Source organism: Bison bison, unplaced genomic scaffold (assembly GCF_000754665.1).
Source record: "Bison bison bison isolate TAMUID 2011002044 unplaced genomic scaffold, Bison_UMD1.0 scf7180017864218, whole genome shotgun sequence".
NCBI lineage: Eukaryota > Metazoa > Chordata > Mammalia > Artiodactyla > Bovidae > Bison > Bison bison.
Genome location: NW_011494790.1, coordinates 5,914,377 through 5,939,378, shown reverse-complemented (window position 1 = coordinate 5,939,378; position 25,002 = coordinate 5,914,377). Strand labels below are relative to the sequence as shown.

Below are 25,002 nucleotides of genomic sequence, written 5' to 3'. Positions count from 1 at the left end.
TGATGGTGGAGCAATATAAAAATCAACAAATTTAATTTTACTACAGTCACGGTTTTCAGATTTCCTAATTACCCTTGGCTATGAGCAAATCAGCTCATCTCTCTATTCTGTACGGCCCCCAAGGTCTTTGATTATTTTTAGTGTGTGTCTGAGGGAGACAGAGAGAAAGGTGGTTTGAATCTATTAATCAAAATGCATGGCAGGACAAAGACAGATTTTTTTTTTTAATTATGAAAGTAATCAATCAAATGCTTAGACACCATTCCTCTCCCCCTCCCTTATAACTTTCTGAGAGTCAGCAGGCAGAAGAGTCCAAGAGATCATAAACAATTCATCATATTAAGAATAAATGTGAAATAGAGGCAGCCCTATTCAGAGTAAATAATAAACTAAGAAACACATGAGAACTTAGTAACCAGAAATATAAAGCACTTGACATATCCACATTTGATTCGATACCAAGATGAACAGGAATTCTAGGCTACTAGTTTGTTTTCACGCACTTCTTCATTGCTACTATCTTGGCTCTACCAAGTTAGGACATGTGGAATTATCCCACATGGAAACAGAACTGAGAGGAAAAGAGAGAAGGGAAAAACCCAACATTATTTTTCCCCATGATCAACTATCAGCTCACATGAAGTTCTGCAGAACCAGACCTTTTAGTGAGGCAGAAATAAACCCTGTTTGTAAAAGTTGTTATTTTGAAATGATTCAAAACAAAACAAAATTATACACTGAATATTCAGTTAGTTAAAAAAAATTTCACGATAATCATTCATGGTTATCAATATAGCATCCTGGATATGGCTTAATGAAAACATTTATTATAGCAACCTTAAGCCATATCCATATTTTTATTTTTTGAAAGCATAAATGCATATTGCTCTGTGGAAGGATGTGCTATGAATAACATTTTTATAAACCAAATAACATCTGAAATGCACCTCAAGGGCTTGCTCTGAGGGAAGAGTAAGTCCAATCATTTAATGAGGACACTTCTGTGATTAAGGGCCGCAAGTATCCATGATACATTGCTGCTGCTGCTGCTAAGTCGCTTCTTAGCGACTGTGTGACCCCATAGATGGCAGCCCACCAGGCTCCCCCGTTCCTGGGATTCTCCAGGCAAGAATACTGGAGTGGGTTGCCATTTCCTTCTCCAATGCGTGAAAGTGAAAAGTGAAAGTGAAGTTGCTCAGTCGTATCCAACTCTAGCGACCCCATGGACTGAAGCCTACCAGATTCCTCCGTCCATGGGATTTTCCAGGCAAGAGTACTGGAGTGGGGTGCCATTGCCTTCTCTGCCATGATACATAGGCATTCTAAAAACCTGTGGAGACACTGCTCTTCTGGTCAGGAAGGTTTACTTCCCACAAAAGTAACATCAAAAAGAGTTCTCCCAGGAAAGGCCTAACCCCCTGGACTGCTTCCCACACACCACACTGTGTCTCAGAAGTGTCTTCACCAGTTACCTAGAGGCTGGAAACTTGTGTGCAGTGGAGTGGTTTCATAGCCACACAAGATATCAGTTTGAACTGTATTGATATTTCTGACTCCCCTCTCCCCTTTCAATCTGTGAACCTCATGGCATGAGAATTTTGCTGCAATGACTGAGGGTTTAGAGTGGAGACTATTCGGTGACTGGGTATAACATGGCCCCACAACAAAAACCAGCTCCTTCAAGGAAACAGCTACCCATCTGAACACTGAAGGGAAAACTGGCTTACACTGTATAGGTGGTGATTTAAGACGCTATTGCGGGTCCTGCTGACCGTCTGACAGGGTTGCTTACTCATCACTGAGTTAGATGCAGCTCCACAAGACCCGTGCTGTGCCTGTGCCTCCACAATGAAGAACAAGCTCCCCTACTTCTACTTCTGAAGACCATCCAAGGGCGCCGCTGAAACCCATCAGAGGACGTGAAGGCTTCAGGTGAAGCAAGAAAGACTGGCCGTACAGCCATGCACTAAGGAGAGGGCTGAGATGTCTGATCTCAGCTCTGAGGAGTCCACCGCCCAACCCTAAGGAGTGGGGCTGTAAGAGAGTCTAGCAACACAAAACACCCACCATCACTGCCTGTCTGAGCACCGCAGTCACTTGTCAGCTTGGCGGGCGATGCTGGGATGGCAGGGGCCAGCCCACGGCCTTACCTGACAGAGTGGAGCTGCTGATGGTGCTGGCCGGGGTAGTGACCTCGGGCTCCTCCTGAGCACTCTCTGCAGCAGGCAGGGCTGGCTTTTCCGGCTCCTCGTGCAGCCCTCTGGGGCGGGGAGCGGCCCCGTCGTGTTCTGCCTCTGCTGAAACAGCCAGCTTGGGAAGCAGCCCAGCACCGAGTCTATGTCTGTTGCTTTCAGTGTCTGAAGAGTTGGATGTGGATAACTGTTGCCTTAATTAAACACAAAACAAAGTCATATAGCTATAGACACTAGGAAATTGTGTGCAAGGTGAATTTTAGGAAAAAAGAATAAAACAGGTAAAAATGGAACTGAGATAGCCTAACCAACACATGTTGAGGGCAGTGACTTCTAAACTGTGCCAGACCAGAGGTATCCCCAGGAACCGGTCAGAAGTGCACACTCTTGGGGCTTCCCTTGCGGTCCAGTGGTAAGAATCCACCTGCCAATGCAGGGGAAATGGGTCTGATCCCTGGGAAGATCTGATATGCTGTGGAGCAACTAGCCCATGCACCACAAGTACTGAGCACACGCAGAGCCCACACGTCACAACTAGTGAGCCCGTGCACTGCAACCAGAGAGCAGCCCCCTCTCAGGGCAGCTAGAGGAAGCCCGTGCAGCAACAAAGACCCAGCTCAGTTAAAAACAAATACATGAAAAAAATGTAAAAGGATATACAATTGTATTTTTTAAAAAAGGAAAAGAGAAATATGCATTCTCAGCCCTCATCTCAGACCTCCTGGGTCAGCACTTTGCTTCCACTGGCCCTCCAGGAGATTTGGATGCATGCTCGTGTTTAAGAACCACTGCCCTGGTAGCTACTGTTTACAATGCTTCTTAACAAGCATTTCACATACATTTCAGAATACTCTGAACTCCAGCTTAGTGTTTCCGTGGACGGCAAAGTTGTGCTTTTAGTTTTGTCCCCAGGGTCTTCCTTCTCTTCTCCTGAATTCTGAGTACCTCGATCCATACTGCTGAAGACCTGCAAGGCAAAGAATCAGTACTTATTAATATCTTCTTGAAAGGGACTGTCAGAAGAAAAAAAAAAAAAGTCCTGGGAGAACAACCTAAGAGTTTGACTAAGGTTTGAATTGGGGCCATGTATTCAGAAGGTACTTTCCAATGCTATTTACTTGAGTCCTGAGGTGAGTGGCCAACTGTACAATTTTATTTCCTTTTGGAGTGGGGAGCTATGAATTCATCACATTCTCACCATATCTCACTATGGACTTTGTATCTGCAAACAAAATCCATAGATGCATTGGGGTTTCCAGGCCTGGGATCAATGCACGCATTAGATTACATTTAACCATGAAGTCAATCAGAAAAAGAAAATCACAGAGAAAAAGACTGAATGGCCCCCAGTCAGGTGCAGGAAGTAGAAAAACGAATTGGAATTGAGAGGGAAGAGAAAAATAAATTACCTGTTTCAAGACCCATTGGGGGGAGATGCAGTGTGTACTTGGTGAGGTATTTGTTTGGCTTATAAATCACATATACCAACAGGCAGCCTCATGTATTGATACTGGGATTTCTGAAGGGGATCATAGCTTAAGCAAACTGAGGTCTCTGCTGTACCACCGGCAAGATGGAAGCAAAAACAGAGAGCTGAAAGTCCAACCCAGGAAGCACTCGCTACACCCAAGCCAGCCAACTGCTGTTCTTTATAGCTCCTATAGTCTCCTGGGATTAGGAGGAAGGTAGCGAAAGAGCAGGAGACAGCAGAGAGGGAGCAGCGTAGGGGATGGCTTTGACGGGCCAGAGAACAGGCACCAGGAGAGCCTGAACTGTCATCAGCTTCTTTCCTGGCTCTGCTCTAGACCTGGGCCTCCCCTCCAGGGAAATCCCTACCTCTCTGTGTCATTCCTGTACCCGGGGAGGGCAGTGTCGGCCAATCTGAGAGCACTCTGGGTAGTCACTTAGAAAAAGCTACGGAACACCCTCAAATCACTCACTGCTATAGAAAAGCTGCACAATAATGATGCAAAATGCCATGGCAACAGAAAACATATCTTGAGTGAAAACAGCAAAATGAAGTTAGGGTGCCCTGTAGATTCATTTCTGTTTTCCTAGGGCCCTGCTTATCTCAGGACTATCAGGTGCGTCTTTGGTTTGTTTGTCTTTTAAATCTTCCCACTACCAGTCAAAAAGCACCTTTCTCCAACATTGATTTTTATCTATTTCTAAAATTCTAGCTTGGCTGGCCTACTGCCCCTTTAATATATCTTACACTTTCTATCATTGATTAAGAGATTGTCTCATTTCACAATCAACTGTCTCCAAGAGTCTGGGCTTATATCGAGCACTAAGCCTTCTCCTTTGTGTTGTATCCGTGGGATACTAGAAGAGGGCTCTGCACACAATGAGCTTAAAGTTCTTCTTATAAAAGCAGTGGGAGATGCCTCCATGGCCCAGCAAGACCAGGGTCAATACGGAGATGGTATCAGATACTCCCCAAAGAAAAACCGTGAGCTCAAGTCTCTGCCTCCAAGAAAAAGGGTATTAATCTGTGGAGCTGGAAACAGAGAAATATACCACTGCATGGGGGTAGGAATGCTGGTTTATCAAAATGATGGGGTCACTCTTTTCTCCCCCTAAAAGAGACTCCAAGCTCCGCAACAGCACAGGTGGTTTTCACAATCTTGTAAAGGTATTTAAGGTACCAACTATCTGACCCTCGGGCTTCCCTGGTGGCTCAATGGTAAAGAATCCTCCTGCCAGGGCAAGAGACGTGGGTTCGATTCCTGGGTCGGGAAGATCCCCTGGAGGAGGAAATAGCAAACCCACTCCAGTATTCTTGCCTGGGAAATTCCATGGACAGAGGAGCCTGGTGGGCTACAGTTTACGAGGTCACAAAGAGTTCGACACAATTTAGCAATTAAACAACAACAACAAATCTGACCAGTAGGAAATTTTCTAAGAGAGATCCTCTTATGCCATATTTCACTTACCTTAGAAAATCTATGTGAACATGAGGAAAACTGCCTTATTTCCACATTAAAGTCTTCATCATTCGTGTCATCTTCTTCCTCAGTCTCCATATGATGGTACTTCTCTGACCGAGCTGCAGGAAAAGGTTTGGAAAGCAGTTTCAATTACTCAGAATTTCAGCTTTTAACTTAGCTATTTCAATTATGAGTTTCTCTATCAAGGCAACATTATGTTTCAGAACTCATGGGTTCAGGACTGAAAGGTACCTATCAAAAACAGAGCTGATTTTCCACAAAGAAAAGGCCAAATAATGTTTTATGTCAGATAATACACATACTATCAAAATAACTTGTGTCGTCTTCAGATTCCAGTTGGGGAATGAATTCTGCCTTCTGTCTCAGCAAACTGTTCCAGTCTAAGCAACGGAAGAATCGATGCTGTTTGACTTCATATGCACCACCTTAGGGTAGGGAGTGGAGGGAAAGAATAGAGGGAAAAGTGTTCAGTTATCCTCCCAACAAAGGTAAGCATCAGTTTTTAAGAACAACAGAAAAAAAAAAATTATCAAGAGAGAATTAAAGAAATCAGGGAAATCTTTTTCATGCTACAACCCAAAGCTCCAAAAATTTTCCCATAATTTATCAGCAGGGGATTTGATTTTGCTAACAGCAGTTGCTATGGCACAGTTTTTCTTTGTTAATTTTTTCATGACTTCCTCCATTTTTCAAAGGTTAATGACACGGCCACTTAAAATCCCATTATGCTGAACCTGGGGACATGGACACACACTGGCCCAAAGCAGACTTGCTGCTTACCACCCCCCTAAAATTCTAAGAAGGTTTAAAACATGGTAATGGCATTAATTCCTCTGGAGGTAAGTGTTTTTTTGGGGGGGGGAATACCCACCACAATCGATTTCTCTTTTCTCTTTTTTAAAAATTATATATATTTAAAAATTATATATATCTAGGCTATGTTGCGGAGAAGGCAACGGCAACTCACTCCAGTACTCTTGCCTGGAAAATCCCATGGACGGAGGAGCCTGGTGGGCTGCAGTCCATGGGGTCGCTAAGAGTTGGACACGACTGAGCGACTTCACTTTCACTTTTCACCTTCATGCATTGGAGAAGGAAATGGCAACCCACTCCAGTATTCTTGCCTGGAGAGTCCCAGGGACGGGGGAGCCTGGTGGGCTGCCATCTATGGGGTCGCACAGAGTCGGACACGACTGAAGCGACTTAGCAGCAGCAGGCCACGCTGGGTCTTTGTTGCTGCACACAGGCTTCTCTAGTGCAGAGAGTGCGGTCACTCTCTAGTTGTGGCCTGTGGCCTCCAGGACACGCAGGTTCAGTCGCTGACCCAGGCATGTGAAATATTCCCAGACCAGGAATCAAACCCGTGTTCCCTGCATTGGCAGGCAGATTCTAACTACTGGAACTCCGAATAAGTTCAAAAATTTTATTTTTAATTGGAGGGTAACTGTTTTACAATATTGTGTTGGTTTCTGCCATATATCAAGATGAATCAGCCATAGGCATATGTATGAAGGTAAGATTTTAATAAAGATGATAATATATAATGGTTATTCAATTTCATTGGATTGTTCATTAACATTGGTAGGAATTAGATTCTATGGCCTACAGATTCTTAAATAAGAAACTGGCAAACTTGTTTGATAGATTTATAATACATGTGATGAAAAGCAATCCCAATTCCTAAGTTTTAGGTTTCTTTTTACCAAATGAGCCTGATAGGACAATTCCATGAATTGAATTAATATTTGTAATTCAGTTTATGATTTTAAAGAGAGATTTTGAAGGGCAGACCCCATCAAAGTATTACACTGTCCCCCATGTAAAGGGACTCCCCTGGTGGCTCAGCTGGTAAAGAATCCACCTGCAATGTGGGAGACCTGGGTTTAATCTCTGGGTTGGGAAGATCCCCTGGAGAAGGGAAAGGCTACCCATTCTAGTATTCTGGCCTGGAGAGTTCCATGGACTGTGTAGCATACTTTCTTCCCTGATAGCTCAGTTGGTAAAGAATTCGCCTGCAATGCAGGAGACCCCGGTTCGATTCCTGTGTTGGGAAGATCCTCTGGAGAAGAGATAGGCTATCCACTCCAGTATTCTCGGGCTTCCTTTGTGGTTCAGCTGGTAAAGAATATGCCTGCAGTGTGGGAGACCTGGATTCGATCCTTGGGTTGGGAAGGTCCTCTGGAGAAGGGTAAGGCTACCCACTCCAGTATTGTGGCGTAGAGAATTCCATGGACTGTATAGTCCACGGGGTTACAAAGAGTCAGACATGACTGAGCGACTTTCACTCTCCCATGTAAAGAGAAGGTACATATGTTATAAAAATCTCGCCATGAGAATCACACCCCCATCCTACCACCAACATGCACACTGTTGACGGGGGAGGTAAGGAAAATTCAATCCTGAAACAATTTCAGGAAGAGATACTTCTCACAAGACTAGTACCAGGATCTAATCTGTCTCCCAACCAGGAGATGCCCCTCAACACGGGTTGCAAATGCCTCTTTAATGGAGTTGTTACTCATGCTTCTCATCCGGTCCTCAGTGGGGTACAAAAGGAACAGGATGAGAAACGCAAGCTGAATGAAAAACCTTGGGGAAGGGGAGGCATCTGTAAAGTTCAAAGTCATCGTTCTGTCCTCACTGGGCCTCCCTTGAGCACAAGGAACAGGTTGGCTAGGGCTCCAAACCAGCCAAGGGAAACCAATGTTTTGAAAACGATGGAACGAAGAGAAAAACGCCAAGTGAAAAAAATCACCCCCCAAAAGGGAGAATGGGTTCTTTACAAAGTATTTGATTAGAATCTTTTTCTAGAATTCAGTAGGCTTTTCCCTTGTTTACAGCATGATACTCAAGTCTGCTGTTGAGCCCAACAGCAACAGCATCAGCAGCTGGGATTTGAGGGCCAACTTTGACAAGTATTGCACTAGAGACAAGAGGCAACTTGCTTCTTTTAATTAAACCACTGAAAGTAATGCCTCATAGTAGGCATTGTCAACTCCATTTTTTGGGTGTGAAAAGCAAATATGCAATAAACTATACGGGTCAAGATCATCCGGTGAGTAAGGGTTAGAGGGGCTGAGCTGAGGTCTGTCTAAAGACCACCAGTCCATCCTCAGGGCCACAGCACCACATGCCATGCAAGGGGAGGCCTGGTTGAGTTGAGATCCTACCCTGCCCTCTCTCTCACATCAACTTTCAAATGGATTTACCATGTGGATATCGGGGAAGGGAGCCACACACCCAGCTCCCCAGCACCTCTGCCTAGTCCAACTCCAGCCCTCCGTGCAGCCTGGTTCTCTTCTACCCCAACAAACATCCCCAAACACATCTGCCAGGGACATTTTCTTCCAGTGATCTTTGCTTGGAGATGATCAAAGGGCTTAAATATGCATCAGTTCAATTCCTTCACTGTGCCAGTGACACTGAGGTCCAAAGAGTCAGGCCCTAACTAGTGGCCGACCAAGCGGCCTACCAAGCACTGTACAGCAATGACTATGACTTCAGCTGCCACTCTTGGGGCCTCATCAGATGACAGCCCTGGAACATCCAGGTCACTTAACTTTACCCAGAAAAGCATACTTTTCTGGACCCAAAGGCTCAAAAGACACTTCCTGACCATATCCAGAGTGTTTGCTCCCTGACCCACACCTTGGGACACATAAATTGGTGAGAGCCTTCATTTGCTCTCTATGGAGAATGACAAATGGGCCCTCCCCAGGGAGCCCAGCCCACTGCTGACCCAGTGCCCAGGTCTCACCCATTGGCCTCTGTGCCCCACTGAGAAGCAGCTGCTTATCACTAAGCCCTGTTTTTCATGCACTTCTGGAGAGAGGGGGAACAAAAGAATCAAAAGGACATACCAGAGAAAAATTAACCCTGGGCTAACAACCTCAAACCTGGGGCTTCCCGGGTAGCTCAGCTGGTAAAGAATCCACCTGCAATGCAGGACACCCCAGTTCAATTCCTGAGTCAGGAAGTCGGGAAGTCATCCCTAGAGAAGGGATGGACTACCTACTCCAGTGTTCTTGGGCTTCCCTGGTGGCTCAGACAAAGAATCTGCCTGCAATGTGGGAGACCTGAGTTCAATCCCTGGGCTGGGAAGATTCCCTGGAAGAGGACATGGCAACCCACTCCAGTATTCTTGCCTGGAGAATCCCATGGACAGAGGAGCCTGGCAGGCTACAGTCCATGGGGTCGCAGAGTTGGACACAACTGAGCGACTAAGCACACGGCACGACCTCAAACCTAGAGTGTGTTGAAAAGCAGAGACATTACTCTGCCGACGAAGGTCTGTGTAGTCTTCTCAGTGGTCACGTACAGTTTTGAGAGCTGGACCATAAAGAAGGCGGAATGCCAAAGATTTGATGCCTTTGAACTGTGGTGCTGGAGAAGACTCCTGGAAGTCCCTTGGACAGCAAGGAGATCAAACCAGTCAATCTTAAGGGAGATCAACCCTGAATATTCAGTGGAAGGACTGATGCTGAAGCTCCAGTATTTTGGTCATCTGATGCGAAAAGATGATTCATTGGAAAAGTCCCTGATGCTGGGAAAGATTGAGGGTAGAGGGAAAAGAGGGCATCAGAGGATGAGATGGCTGGATGGAATCACCGATACAATGAACATGAACTTGGGCAGACTCCAGGAGATGGTGAGGGACAGGGAGGCCTGGCATACTACAGTCCATGGGATCACAGAGAGACAGAGATGACTGGGCGACTGAACAGCAACCTCTTGGAATAGTACAGATGGTGGCTTTATGAGCCAAACACAAATCATTAGACACAGGAACTCATGCAAATGTCACTCTCACCATAACAATTCACCAGAAAGGTAAAGGGACCATTTCTTGAGCTTCTGTTATGCACCAGATTAATGGAACCACACACCTCCTCCAACACGCCCACACTCAATCCTACAATAATGCCATGAGGTGTGTAACATGTTTATTTCCAGAGATTAGGAAACTGAGACTCCAGGCAATGAAGAAATGACTTACGACCTCCCAGCTGGCTTACGGGTGGGAGTCAGCCACATCTGAGCAGGTCTCAAGTCCAATGAGCCCAGCTGCTCTCGATATTCTACAAGTTCAAAAGTCAAGTTCAAGTACAACAAGGTCCCAAATTGCAAGTTAGGGTTTGGCACCAGTGTTCTCCCTTGAGCATTTCTCTCCTTTCACAAAATTTTCTTAAACATCCATTATGTTCTTCACACTCCTTTTCTCAGCCTCTCTAGTCTCCCGGGCAAATGTGCATTCGCACATTTCATGGTGCATTATTTTGCCCTCTTAATATGCATCAAATCCATACCACTGTCATTGGAAGCAGCATGGCAGACTTGCAGGATTCTCAGACTCGCTCTCTGGGCCCTACTGGGACCCGTCACATTGGACCTGCCTGTTTGGCAAGCTCTCCTTGACAACTCTAAGAGCTTGGGCAGGGTCCTTTAAAGTCTCTTTCAAGTTTCTGCTGGAAGATTTGTTTCTCAATCTGTCAAACCCTGAAAAGACTGAAAGCAGCAGTCAAGGAGAAAATGTGCAAAGATAATTGCAGCAAATAACGTACAGACGTGGATGTTCTGACCAGCATCCATAGCCCTGTCTTGCTAAGCGAAGGCCAATCAAGAGTCCACACATTCCGAGGAGAGGGAAATGGGCAGAGTAAATAGGAAAACTCTCCAAAGTGACGCACGGACACTGAAGAGAACTCTTTAGCGGGAGTGCTGATATGATTCCTATACCTTGTTAGCTCTACCTTAGAACAATACTTCCCTGGGACAGTTGATTAGACTACACAAACAGATATTTGTATTGTTGCAGGGCAATCTTAAAATGCCTCTGCTTCTCACATTTGACTCAAGTGGGTAAAACCACCGCTCAAATCTCTGCACCACACAGAGCCTTGACTCCCATTCTTGGACAGCTATGCTTCTCTCTTGAACCATAAAGCAAATCCAACTGTATATCACAGACAGAGGGAAATAACCAGTTTGCTAGTCACTTCAGACAAAAGGAAATCCAAATAGGGTGACAAGAAAGATAAAGAATTCTGTTCAAAGAGTTCAATCAGCTCAAAGGTGGGGGGGGGTACCCTCACCATTCCTGAGTCTCATACGCCAAAGGGGAAAGCACGGGATTATACAGGCAAGAAAAATACAAAATGACAACAGCAGCAGCGGTGTCACATCTGGTCCCAACAGACAGTGTTGATGATCTTTTATCCTCACGGTAATCCTGGGATGTAGACCTTCCATCAGCTCCACTTTATAGATGAGGGAGTGAGGCACAGAAAGGGAAGCAACCTGCTCGTGATCACACACTTCAGATTTAAACCCAGGCAAGCTGACAACCGAGTTTATGCCTTTACCTTCCATTATATCACCTTTCCTAGTGAAAGGCCCGCTTACCCATGGAAGAAAGCAAAAAGCACATGGTACTCTAGCATAAAGCCTTCCCAGGTGGCACCAGTGGTAAAGAATCTGCCTGCCAATGCAGGAGATGGAAGAGACGCAGTTCGATCCCTGGGTAGGGAAGCTCCCCTGGAGGAGGGCATGGCAACCCACTCCAGTCTTCTTGCCTGGAGAATCCCATGGACAGAGGAGCCTGGCAGGTTACAGTCCATATGGTCACAAAGTCAGGCACGACTGACGTTACTTAGCATGCAGGCAGGCACTCTAGTACAAAACTCAACTCAAATTAGTTTTCCTAGTTGAGTTCTGATTTTAAAATTTCTTGGGAATTCCCTGGTGGTACAGGGGTTAAGACATTGGCTTTCGCTGTCATTGACCTGGGTTCAATCCCTGGTGGGGGAACTGAGATTCCACAAGCCTTGTAGTGTGGCCAAAAAAAAAAAAAAAAAGCTCCATTGAAAGCTTCTTAAATTCTCTAAGGCAGGGTCTTCAAGGTTTTTCTGCCAAGAGCCAGACAGTAGATGTTTTAGGCCTTGTGGGCCATGGAGTTGGTCATGACTACTCAACTCAGCCAAGCAGCATGAAGACAGCCATAGGTAATGTGCAAGTGAACAGTACTGCTGTGATTCAACAAAACTTTATTTACAAAATAAAGATTGGGTCCATGGGTTTTAATGAATCATCAGAAACTCTGGGTAGCACAGCATTCCATACTTAAGCAAGAAAAGAGCTCTCCAACTGAGGAAGCTCTGAGCAAAAGTGGGGAGCACAATATAAGATATATATATTTGGTGTTTTTGCAAATGATTTCTGTCTAGAAAAAACTGGGTGAGAGAATGATCTCATCAGCATTTTCTTATCTTTCTAGTAAAATGGGGTAGGATGAAACAGCTCAGAATAAACAACCCAGCAAGTCAATAATTGTCATTGATGAAAATTTTTATCAATACAGTGTGTATGTGCGATGTGTGCTGTATGTGTGTGTGGGTGTGTGTGCATCATGTGTATTTAATATGTAGACTCATCCAGGTACATTCACATGCTGGAGTTGGCTAGGACTGTCTTGCAATCTCTGTCTATTAAGAATATAAGGAAGAAAATGGAATAGGAGTTTGGAAAAAAAACAAAAAACTGGTAGTAGTACAGTCAGAAAAAATAATCAGCAAAAAATAAATCTACTACCTCCTTTATCTTGAAAGTTAATGTTTTTTAATCCTCTTTCTTGGGCCATGGTGCTCATCACCATGATAGGATAGCATGGCTCAACCCAAGGCACTCGTTTCTAGTAATTAGTTCAAGTACTGATAACCTGTTTCAAAACTTGTAGATAGTAACTGCTGGGTCAAATCCTTCTAGGGGAAAAAAAAACTCTCCATATTCCTAACCTTCTGTTTCAAATTTTTAAGATTCATGCTTTTCAAGACAGAAGAGTTACATATGCCCTTTGCCCTTGAAGTTCTCTTCCAGAGAAATTTTACTGACTGAAACGAAGTAAGAAAAATTTCTGCTTTCCAAAAAAGAACAACAACAAAACAACAGCCACCAACCCTCATAGCGTACATGCTGCTCTGAATCAGAAAGAAAATTTAAATATTATTATAGTGTATTGTAGTCATGCTCTGCATCAATCAACAGATGTTCCCCATGCAAAAAAAACCAAACTACAAACCTCTGAGTGCTCCACACTGACATTATTTCCTGCATATTAGCAAAATTAAAACATACGTGCTCTAACCTGTTCCCAGTCTCTCCAGGGGATTCTGCCTGAGGAGCAAGGTAATCAGATCCTGGGCATCAGGGGGTGGAGCCTCATCCTTTTCAGGCCAGTTGATCTCATCTAGAAGGAAGAAAAGTAGTTGATGGACTGTATTGCTCAAATGGTCCACGTTCCAACAGTACGGATAACACCCAGGAGTCAGAAATGCAGAACTTCAAGTCCCACTCCACCAGCTGAATCGGAATCCACAGCTGATTCCTTCAGTCGATTCCTAGGATCAGTCAAGTCTGAGTCAAGTCTGAGAAGCACTGTTGCATAAGATACGTATAGTACCGCTTTCAAGAAGGCAGCGTGAGAACATTTCAAATGAGTGTCTCTCATTTACCTTTTTCATTCATTTTTCTTTGGTAGAACTGACACTGCAAATTAGTCCTCTCGATATTAAGAGGCCTCAATATAGTGGAAACTCTAAACTCCTGTGTTTAAGGCAATCACCCACCCAGGGATCATGGGGAGTCAAATTTTCTCTTCTACTATCATACTTAACTGAGAATCTGGCCACAGCTCTAGAGTTCTTCTGCTTTGAGGAGTAAAAAATAATTTTGTGAAATAACTATTTTCAGAGACACAGGAAAGGTTAAAATGCTAAAGACTGAAGAAGAAGAAGAAGAACCGAAAGAAATCATAGTAATGGAAGTATTTAAAATCTGCCATAAATATTAGAATAGGTTCTACATTCTCAAGGAGTTGGCCTGAAGATAGGTGTGCATGCTTGTGTGTATGGAAATGCAATAAAAACATGAGTTATTTCTGTGTGTGCCTGCCTCTAGCTTCCTCTGCTGCAGTTTAAATCTGATTTGGAAAATAAAACATGAATATGCATCTGAGCCGCAAGGCATTGAGAAAACAAAGCCAGCATTTGCTGCTTGTGTTAATTAAACAGTTGATTCCTCTTGCCACTCAGGCTTTGGTATATCAGAAGACAGTCTAGTTATAAATCCATAAAGAGCCCAGATATTGTATAAAAGGGTTATACACTGCAGGCAACTCACAAATCTACTTTGTTCAAGTTTACAAAGATGCCTGGCTTGCAAAGTCAGTGACAGAAAATAATGCTGTGATTAAAAGGCTCCTTATACCGAAAGGAATTATCCCCCTATTTCCACCATTGGGGCTTCTAAGTACAGTCCAGAAGGGACAAGAGTGGGTGAAGATGTGAGTGATGACTAACAAACTCAGAGGAAGAGAGGCCTTTCTGATCTCTGCTTCAGGAAAATTTATAAAAACAGCAGGTAGGGTAGTAATAGGCCTATTTAATTATCATTTAGTTTTGCCACAAGCCACATAACAATAGTTAGGGTCAGCTTTCAGGTTAAGATCTAAAGGTTATTGAATTTAAATGAAAGATGAACAGCTGTTAAGAAATAACATTACACCATAACAACCACCAATGAAATCATTAACAATCTGTGGATTAAATTTGCTTCCTCCCCATTCTCATTATTTATTATTTGGTAGACATTTGTTTTAGGGTTTATTACATTTTTGCTAATTTCTTCACTGTGCCAATAGCCATTTTCCGCATTTATGCAAATGTTACCCACATTAACCTTTTCTTCCCTGGTGCAACTTTCCTATTATGGAAAGGAAGACTGGACAGCAGTGAAATCATTTGCAAATCCCACACCAATTTCTTTTGCAGATAAAGCACGCCATAAAAATCAGTTACATTGCTAGTACTAAATTCCACGTTAACAAAACTTGTTCAGATCAATTTCCAACACAAACGGCTCCGCTGAGATTGTGAAAGTCAGTTTCATGCTATGATGAGTGAGTTCTTTTAATTTGTTGGCTAAACCATTTGATAAAGGTTAACATTTTAGTAGTGAAAACAGTAATACTCCCCAGAATTATATTAAAAAGCTGCTTCCCAACGGGAGCCTAGGGATAACTCCTGACAATATTTACCACTGATGACTTGTCCAAATAGCTCTTCTGGAGTGTCCCCAAAGAATGGCACGCATCCAACCAGAAATTCATAGAGGATAATCCCCATGGCCCACCAGTCCACTGGCTTCCCGTAGCCCTGCCTCAGAATCACTTCTGGTGCAATGTATTCAGGTGTGCCACAGACCTGAAAGATGATTGCAATATTAGAATAATTGGAATATTAGACACAAATTAAAATGAGCAAGATGGCTCAATATCAATTATTTTGCCTAGAGTGCACCTGCTCGACCACATGGACAAAGAACTTAAGACCAGTGATTCTAAATCATTGTCTATCATACCAAAGGCAGTGAATTACTTAAATGCCAAACAAAAGCAAAGCTTAAAATGCTGCTTTAACAGAAAACTGTGTGTAACATCTAATTTCAAATTTGAATAGCTTTACTTACTTTGGAAAAACATTTGTAATCCCTGAAATTTAAAATAATATTGCATTTTTTTTCATCTGTCACTCTCAGAGAGTTTTAGTATTTATACAACTGAAATATATTCACATCCTGGTTACTTCATAAAAGCCTGATGGTTGAGACATGTTCACCTTAAGTAACTGTACAGTGAACAGATTGTGGGCACATGGTAATGAGGCGTGCTTAAAGAGAAATGGTCCATGGCTCGGAGCTTAGCACCCGTGATTGTACGACGCATCATGAGTTTCATGAGGACTCTACTGAGACTCCCGAATTCCTTACAAAAACAGTTTTCCATTTGTCTCTCTCACACTCTCACTTGTGAGCAATTACATCATTCGTCTTACTAATAGAGCATGATGCTAGGGGAGGAATGTGGAGGGACCTATAGTTCAAAGAGGTCCTGGGAGAAAAATGGGAGCAATTTGCACTTTATTAAATGTGAGGCTTATCAAGACATCTAAAGCCCCAGCGCTAATATGAAGACAGCCGAGTCAAGTTTTGGTTCTGAATCTCATTGGCAATCCTGTACTTTGTATTAGAAATGATAACCCACTCCAGTATTCCTGCCTGGAAAATTCCATGGACAGAGAAGCCTGGTGGGCTATAGTCCACGGGGTTGCAAAGAGTCAGACCCGACCACAGGTCTAACACTTACTAGAACTGAGCAGCGTGCAACCTTACCTGCTTGTCCAGGAACTCTCGGGCATCCTTCTCAATATGACCCTCATAAAGATTGGTAGTCATGCTCATGAGTCCCACCTTGGATAATCCAAAATCGGTCAGCTTTATGTGCCCCATAGAGGTGACCAGCAAACTGTGAAGCAGAAGAACATACATGACAATACTCCTTTGAAGCTCAGTTTTTGGTTTTTACTTTTCTCCCTTCCACTGACAGTTTTTAAGACTATGTAGTATATAGGTATCAATCTCATTATAAAATCCAGCCTGCAAAGAGATGAAGTCACACAAAGATGTTAAATATATTACTATGTATCTGGCAGCTGAGTGTAATCCACACTGGAGGGCTGGAGGTCGGGACCCGCGCATCTTCCTTGGAGCATCTGCATACAGCATCACTTACAACTTGCAACTCAGAAAAATTCAAGTATGGAACTCTGACATCTTTGTATTTTCAGAATACAAAAATAGCTGAGAAAGGGCTACCAATAATCCTATGTTACACGTCAGCGACTAAGATAAGCTACCAATCTGTGAGTCAAATGAGATAGAGAACTTGGAAGAAAAATGTAGTATTGTTTCAGATTTTAACTTCTGGCTCAAACTTAAGTTTCTACTCACTAAGGACATGACCTACATCTCTTACACATGCGAAGAATGCACATTTGAAAGCTTTATGAATTTGTTTTCATTTTAAGTAGCATAGGAAATTGTAATAATTTAAAAAATTAAAGGAGTCTAAAAAAATAAAGCTAGCAGAAGGATATATGCTGAAATTCTAATAGTTGTGTTTGGTAATTTTGTGAATGAATTGTTTTTTTTGTACTTCCCAAATCTTCTGGAATGAGCATGAGTTAATTTTATCATAAAGTTTTCAGCACCCTGAAAAAATACTTCTAGAGGTATCTCAAATTAGTGGAGAAAGCATGAAACATTTAATAAATGGTGTCAAGAATACCTAGACTTTGGTGGGAAAACAGTGTATCTGTATCTCAAATCTGTATCTCAAAATGAACTCCACATAGATTAAAAATTAAATAATAAATAATAAATTATGAATAAAACAGAATAGATTCTACAAGGATATCATCTTGGAGGAGAAAAGAATTATCTAAATATGATTCTAAATGCAGAAACTATCCAGAAAACAACTCATGGCATTCTATGTACCTATTATTTACATAATAAAAAACGTAAAAATATAAATTAGCCCTGGCTTTACACTCTTCTGTTTGTTTCTTATAAGCTATCATTATAAACATCATAGCCTTTAAAAAGAATATACAAAAATTATAAATGCTGCTAAAAATAACTTTGGGGAACATTATGGGAGAATTTTAAAATGTGCAAAGCAGCGCTAAAATTTTTTAAAGACAAAAATTTGTATTATGTGAAAAATAGACATATTGCATCAGTGTACATACTTGTCTGGTTTCAAATCCCTATGTACAATTCCATAATTATGTAGATATTCCAAGGCCAGGACCGTCTCAGCAAAGTACATCCTGGCCATATCTACGGGGAGAGGACCCATGTTCTTCATTAACGTGGCACAGTCACCCCCTATAAAACACAAGAAAAAGACTTAGCAAGTACTATATCAGCTGGGATTAAAGACCACCAGTTTAGACTGCAGAATTTCAAAACAGAATGGCCACCAAGTCCATCATGCTCATAAGTGGAGACTGTGTTAGGTAATTATGTTTCTACTTAAGATGTGCTGTGAAGAAAATACAGACTTCTATTTAAGAAGCACTGCTCATGAGGAAGCAGATTTGACCTGAAGTGAAACAAAAAATTGAAGAACTAGTGATGTGTTTTAGGGACAGTGTGACAATTTAAAATATAATAAAACCCATGGCTGATGCATGTCAATGTACGGCAAAAACCACTATAATATTGTAAAGTAATTAGCCTCCAATTAAAATAAATAAATTAATTAAAAAATATATAATAAACCATTTAAAAACATGGATTCTGGAATCAGGCTGCCTGAGTTCAAATTCCAGCTTTGATTCTTACAGGTGGGGATATCTTGGGCAAACTGGTCTTGGTCCTTTTGTCTGTTATGTCAGGATATGAGTAACGTCATCCCTTTTATTGTGAGGATTAAATGAAGTAATCTAGGTAAAGAGTTCAGGATGCTGCAACACATATTAAACATGTGATAAACATTAATGATTGTTGTTAAAATAACCACAGCAAAAGTTAAAGTACTGGTGTGGTGAAAAGAACACTGGGTAGAAATCATGCAAGTTATGTTTTTGTCTTGTATCTACTACTAAATATCTAGTGAAACTTGGGTTTCAGTTCATTCATCTGCAAAATGAAAATGCTACTTAATGTTTCTTCAAATTGTAAAGTTTTGGGATTCTGTTCAAATAATTACAAGGGCTTAAATCAGATGCTTTGAAAACTGTTTTGCCCTTGCTTACCTATTCATTTTACAGTTTTATTTATGTTAATAAGTCATGGCTACTGAAACACTAAACATTTCATGTAAAATTGATGGAAATAACATTACTTGGAGTATTTAAAAGACAGACCATGAGCTTCCAAAAGAAAAACAAGCTTTTTAAAATTAAACTGTAGTTGATTTATAATGTTGTTAGTTTCAGGTGTCCAGCTTCTGATTCTTTCCATTGATAGGTTATTAAAAGATATTGAATACAGTTCCATGTGCTATACACTAAATCCTTATCTATTTTATATATAGTGGTGTATATCTGTTAACCCCATAGTCCTAATTTATTCCCCCTCCCCTTTCCGCTTTGAAAACCAGAAATTTGTTTCCTATGTCTGTGAGCATATTTCGCTTTTGAAAATAAGTTGATTTGTACTTTTTTTAGAAGTTAGATTTTCTTGAATGTATCTTTCTTCTAACTCACTTTTAATTTCATACCATAGACTGAAAAGGACATATTTTAATACATTCCTTAAGAAGATCCACTGTACTGAATGATTTTATGATACATGATAAAAATAAGTAGGAAAAATCCCATCACCTATATTCTAACTTTAATGACCAATTGAGAGGAGGTACTCAGGATGAAAGGCAGTTTAAAAAGGAAAACAACCTGTTTTTCAAATGGCACTAATTTTCCCTTTGTTATAATAGAGCTGGCACTTGATAGGCAATTATCAGAAGGTAATGACTGGGAATACAGCCATCTCAGTGCCCAGCCTCGGTTCCTCTGCGGATACAACCATTGTGAAGCACAGGGACCGAAAACATCAGCCACACAAAGACAGTGGCCTTGGGCATCAGCGCCATGGTCGCGGTGTCAGAGCTGACTCACCTTCCACATACTCCATGACCATGCACAAGTGGCGCCTGGTCTCAAAGGAGCAGTACATGCTGACGACAAAAGGGTTTTCTGCAAAAGTCAGGATATCCCGTTCCACAAAGGCCTGCTGGATCTGGTTTCGGAGGATGAGGTTCTGTTTGTTAATCTTCTTCATGGCAAACCTCTGCCGGGATTCCTTATGCCGAACGAAATAGACTGCCCTGAAAAGGATCACAAGGAGTTGGGGTTCAAAGGAAGAGGAGAGGTTTCTGGGCACAGTAAGCCATGTAGGTGGATGTGATCACCCACTTTTTTTTTTTTAAGTTCACAGGACAGCTGGGATTCAGCCCACATTAGCTATGCTGGCAACTATCAACATTCAATTTCAGGTCAAAGTCCTTTGGCTAGATTGATTTTTTTTTTTATCCTTTCAATAAGGTTACAGGTCACACATAAGACATCAAATTCATTTCACTGCTGAAGGATATGGACAGTCTCCAGAGTGAGCTATTTTCCAATAGCTAGCTGTTGTTTTCAGTTTTTTCATAAATAGAACGAAATCCAAAATATAAGTTAGAACAGGAAAACAACGAAAAAAGTACATACATATTCTGAGCTAAAGCCTTTCTAGCATTAGATATCTATTAGGCATTTTTTCACAACTGACTAAAGCAATAATTTTCTATATGATACACATGAGATCTACAAAAAGAGACCATAGATTATTGCTTCTTAATGTAGCTGACTTCCAACTTGAAAGTAATTTACTTCACATTAGCTTTTACAGGGCTTCTTAGGTGGTGCTAATGGTAAAGAACCCGCTTGCCAATGCAGGAGACAGAAGAGATGCCGGTTCGATCTTTGGGCTGGGAAGATCCCTTGGGAAGGGTATGGCAACCCACTACAGTATTCTTGCCTGGAGAATCCCATGGACAGAGGAGCCTGGAGGGCTACAGTCCATAGGGCTGCAAAGAATTCGACACGACTGAAGTGACTTAGCATACACACATAAATTTCTAGATAAATATGAAGTGTGTAATAGGTCATAGGGGCCGCCCACCCTGCTACAAAGAGAAGCATATTCCTTCACTACAGACCTCAGCATGAGTTACACCTATGCCTGTTTCAACAGGAAATGCATTTCTCAACTGAAAAGGGGTCCAGAGTATATGGCATTTCTGGTGCATCTGACCCACAGGTGAGGTGCCCAGCAACTTTACCCTAAAATGAGCAGGTTGCATTGAATTTCTGCCAGAAGCCTCACCACCAGTTCTGTCCGGGAAAAGACAATGGACTCCTTGGAGCTTCAAATGATGTACAGAAAAGAAGTAATCAGGAGGAAGATCTTTCAAACCCCAGCTGGAAATAATGAGCAATAAGGAAACTGTCTTGGACAGGCTCCTTTTCTCACAAGTTACTCATTTATCCCATTATTGAGGGAGAACAGGTCTGAACTCAGGTGAGGCAATGTGCAAATACTTAATAATATACCTAAAGAGCCATCATCATCAGAAGTGTATAATAGGTTATATGAGGCTGTCCTGAAACAAACGCAGTGATAAACTAAGGAATAATTTACCTAAAGAGCTACCAGTCACAGTAAACTACCCAGTAGGATGCTTCCCAAGCAAAGGGTTAGCTGAGATTCATTTCCCACTGGTGATTTTCATTGTCCCTGAAAAAATGAACACAAAGGGGACCAGGACACCCTATATGCCTGCTGCACCAAAATGTCAGAGTGATCCACTGATGTAAATCTTAAGTACATTCAATCTCAATTTAACCGAGGTTCACATCTTCCTCTTAAGCACTCAACTAGGAATTCGTCTTTCTATCAAATGTGTACATCTTTGTCTTTGTCTTCTCATTATATCCATATTTTCCCTTGACTCACAAAATCACACAAGCTGTCTGAACCACACTCCACACAGCCAACTGGAGGAATAACCTGGTGTTCCTATTTCCACTGTACAATAACCTGGCATAGGGGCTGGCCAGCTGGGTGCTCCCTGCTTTCCATGTGGGCTTGGTGTCCTCTTCAGGATGCCCAGACACTTGGGCTTCCACCAGCTGGGTTTATTCCTACACCTGTTCTCCTCACTAGGCTTGATACCATAACTGACTAATTTAAACAAATATTTAAACTGATGGAAAGTGAATGTGAAAAAAGAAAACATCCTTGTTTATAAGAAAACTGAATGGAATACTTGGGAAAGTACTGATAAATGTGAGTAACTAAATTCCCATCGATTCAGTAAAGTGAAAAGATTCTAAATGTTAAGAAAATAATACAAATCTAGACACAGATTGATTTCAGTTTTTGCTTCACCTATAAAGAAGCTAAAGATGGGAAGCAAACAACATAATACAGTCAGCCCTACATGTCCCTGTCTTCTGTGTATCCTTAGATTCAACCAACTGAGGACTGAAAACATTAAAAAAAAATTCCAGAACTCGATAAAGCAAAACTTGAATTTGCCACACTGACAACAATTTACAAAGCATTTACATTGTATTGGGCTTCCCTCGTGGCTCAGCTGGTAAAGAATCTGCCTGCAATGTGGGAGACTTGGGTTCGATCCCTGGGTTGGGAAGATCCCCTGGAGAAGGGAATGGCAACCCACTCCAGTATTCTGGCCTGGAGAGTCCCATGGACTGTTCCATAGGGTTGCAGAGAGACATAACTGAGCGACTTTCACTACATTGTATTAGGTATTATAAGCAGTCTACAGGTGATTTAAACTATATGAGAGGATGCCATTTTATTTAAGAGACTTGAGCATCTGTGGATTTTAGTATCCAAGGGAGGTAATACCAAAGAATGACTATTTAACTATGGTTTATATTCGCTGTCTTATAAAGGTCTTACATCAAAAGGCTGGTCAATTTACATATATCTAAGTTAAATTAAAATGTTTAAAGTACATATCATTTTTTGGCGATTTTCTACTTTGACTAACTTTTTCATTAACCAACTTAACTCATCCTTTCTGAATCAAACGCTTTGACCAATTCCCCCCTTTTTCTGATTACTAATTGGATAGAGTAGAACAAAAGATTCAAAAACACTTGCGCTTCTCCTAATTAGAAGCTGATAGTAGAAGAGACATACTCAAAGGGAGCACAGACAAGAACTTGGCCTCGGCTTAGATATGAGACAAGCATTGGCAGATATTGTCATGAAGAGGGATTTCTGAAATACAAAATCTGCTTTTTAAAATGAGTCTCAGAACTGAAAATGTTAAAAAGAGAAAGCCAGTATCTTTATATAAGCACTTGCCTATTCTTGAGACTCAACTGGAGTATAGCTCAGTTCCTCTCTTCTTTCAGTATTTAACATTAAGTAGGTTTAGTGCTAGGATCTCCAGACATATGACATTGAGAATTTCACTTTTAGACTACCAGTAGGTTGCCATTTTTTTCCCTGTTACATCTTTCTTTTCTTTTCTGGCCATGCCACAAGGCATGTGGGATCTTAGTTCCCTGACCAGGGATTGACTCATACCCTCTGCTATGAACTCTAACCACTGGACTGCCAGGGAATGCCCTAGGTCGCCATTTTTATTTTCAACCAAGCACCACCATTTCTTACATAAATAACTGCAAAAAAATTCAGTATGTGTGAAGACAACAGGAAGTGAAGGAAAAAAGAATAGGATTGCACATGACTTTATGAAAGAACAAAAGAGAAAGAAGCCTCAGGCTCAATTTGACCAGCACTTATACTAGGTACAGTGTTAATAAAGGCCTTCAATCTTTGTCCTCAGATTTTCAGTTCGTAAAATTTGATTTGATTTTCTGCTTCCCCTTGTTATTTTATTTAAAACAATCAGGTAATCCTCAGGAATTAATTGAAATTAATTTCAGTTGAAATTAATCCTATAGGTAGCCTGAGATACCATTTCCTCAGGACAAACATATCTCGTTCAAGTTGCAAAAGTCAACTTAGACTTAATTAGAATCCCCTGCAGCTGGGTTTGTTTTGTTTATGTTCTTACATTTCGGTACTGCTTTGGGAATATTATTTCTAATGCTGAAATTTGTTCATTTAGTAGTAAGTGTTCTCTCACATACTCCTTTCCTCCCTTCCTGTAAGTCAGTGTTCAAAATTTACTCAAGTCAGCAGAGAGAGAGAGGAGAGAGAGAGAGGGAGGGAGAGGCTGAAAAAGAGAGAGAAACAGAGACAAACAGCAGTGGGACAGACAGACATCTAACACTGCGAGGCAGAGTTGCAAACCGCCCAAGTCTAGTTATAAAACTAGGCTGAACTGATTTGGCTCCCATTTCTCCGCTTTCTGTCCCCAAGGGTTGCTTTCTTTGAAAAGGCCTCTGTGTCTCTTTTCCTATACTGACCCCTCTGCGAAACAGGAAGAGGCAAGGATGGGAGGTGAAGCGTCGGGAGGGGCAACCCGCTGAGCCAAGCATCACTCCACTCAAGCAGAACTGAGGTGGGGGCGGGGAGAAGCAGAATGGGAAGCAGGCAGGATCTAGAGCAGAATGAATCAGTCCTATGGGGAGTGTGAATGTCTCATGCATATACAATTACTCATGAATCTGAGAGCCTGATACACGAATCCCCGTGGGCAGAGCCTCACGTGGGAAGGAGAGTGCGTGTGTCGTCGAGACGCTGAGAGGAAAGGTTATCAAGAGGGCGCATCTGTCAGCTTGCACACCTGGTCTCTCAGGTAAATGACACTGTCCTTTGCGGGTGAAAAAAAGAAAGGGCAGCAAGGCAAGAAAGGAATGTGAAGTGGAGAAGAGCTGTGCCTCTCAGATCCAGTTTACTTACTTTAAAAAATTTTAGATTAGTTTTATTCTTTCACTCAAAATTGTTATCTAAAAATCCTGGTGGAGGGAATTTCCCAGCCGTCCAGTGATTAAGACTTTATGCTCTTACTGCCAAGGGCCTGGGTTTGATTCCTGGTCAAGAAACTAGGCTCTCACAAGCCTCATAGTCAAAAATATTTAAAAATAAATAAAGAAAAACAAAATCTAGGTGGATGTACTCAATGGAAGAAGGACTTCTATACCCCAATTGAGATGACTAAAAGTTATAAACAAAACATAAAGGGAGACAAGAACTCTGCTTGCAGGCAGTGTGTGACCAGGCCTGGAAGCCTCTTTCCCCACATCAAAGGGTCTTGCGAGAAGAGGATGTATACGACAGACTAGTCCAATGCCTGGCACATAGGAGGTGTTCACTTCCTACAAAGTGCTAAGCGTGGCTTGAAGGAAGTTTCAGCTTCCAGGCAGGGATCTGAAACCTACTCAACAGAGACGGAAATTCAGGGCTTATCAATCAAATTGGTAAAATGGCTTCATGCCATATGAAAGTGAAAGTGTTAGTCACTC

General features: G+C 41.9%; 1 protein-coding gene across 10 annotated transcripts in view; it reads right to left on the bottom strand.

The window, feature by feature from the left end:
- Positions 1-25,002, bottom strand: part of MAST4 (microtubule associated serine/threonine kinase family member 4) — a 619,799-nt gene that overhangs the window by 26,614 nt on the left and 568,183 nt on the right. For all 10 annotated transcript variants that reach the window (XM_010845550.1, XM_010845552.1, XM_010845553.1 and 7 more), the window contains 9 exons: positions 19,663-19,871; positions 17,788-17,926; positions 16,367-16,499; positions 15,234-15,399; positions 13,284-13,385; positions 5,446-5,568; positions 5,129-5,241; positions 3,032-3,159; positions 2,151-2,386 (listed from right to left, as the gene is read on the bottom strand). In XM_010845550.1, coding sequence (XP_010843852.1) covers positions 2,151-2,386; positions 3,032-3,159; positions 5,129-5,241; positions 5,446-5,568; positions 13,284-13,385; positions 15,234-15,399; positions 16,367-16,499; positions 17,788-17,926; positions 19,663-19,871 — 1,349 coding nt within the window. The remainder of the gene's footprint in view (positions 1-2,150; positions 2,387-3,031; positions 3,160-5,128; positions 5,242-5,445; positions 5,569-13,283; positions 13,386-15,233; positions 15,400-16,366; positions 16,500-17,787; positions 17,927-19,662; positions 19,872-25,002) is intronic.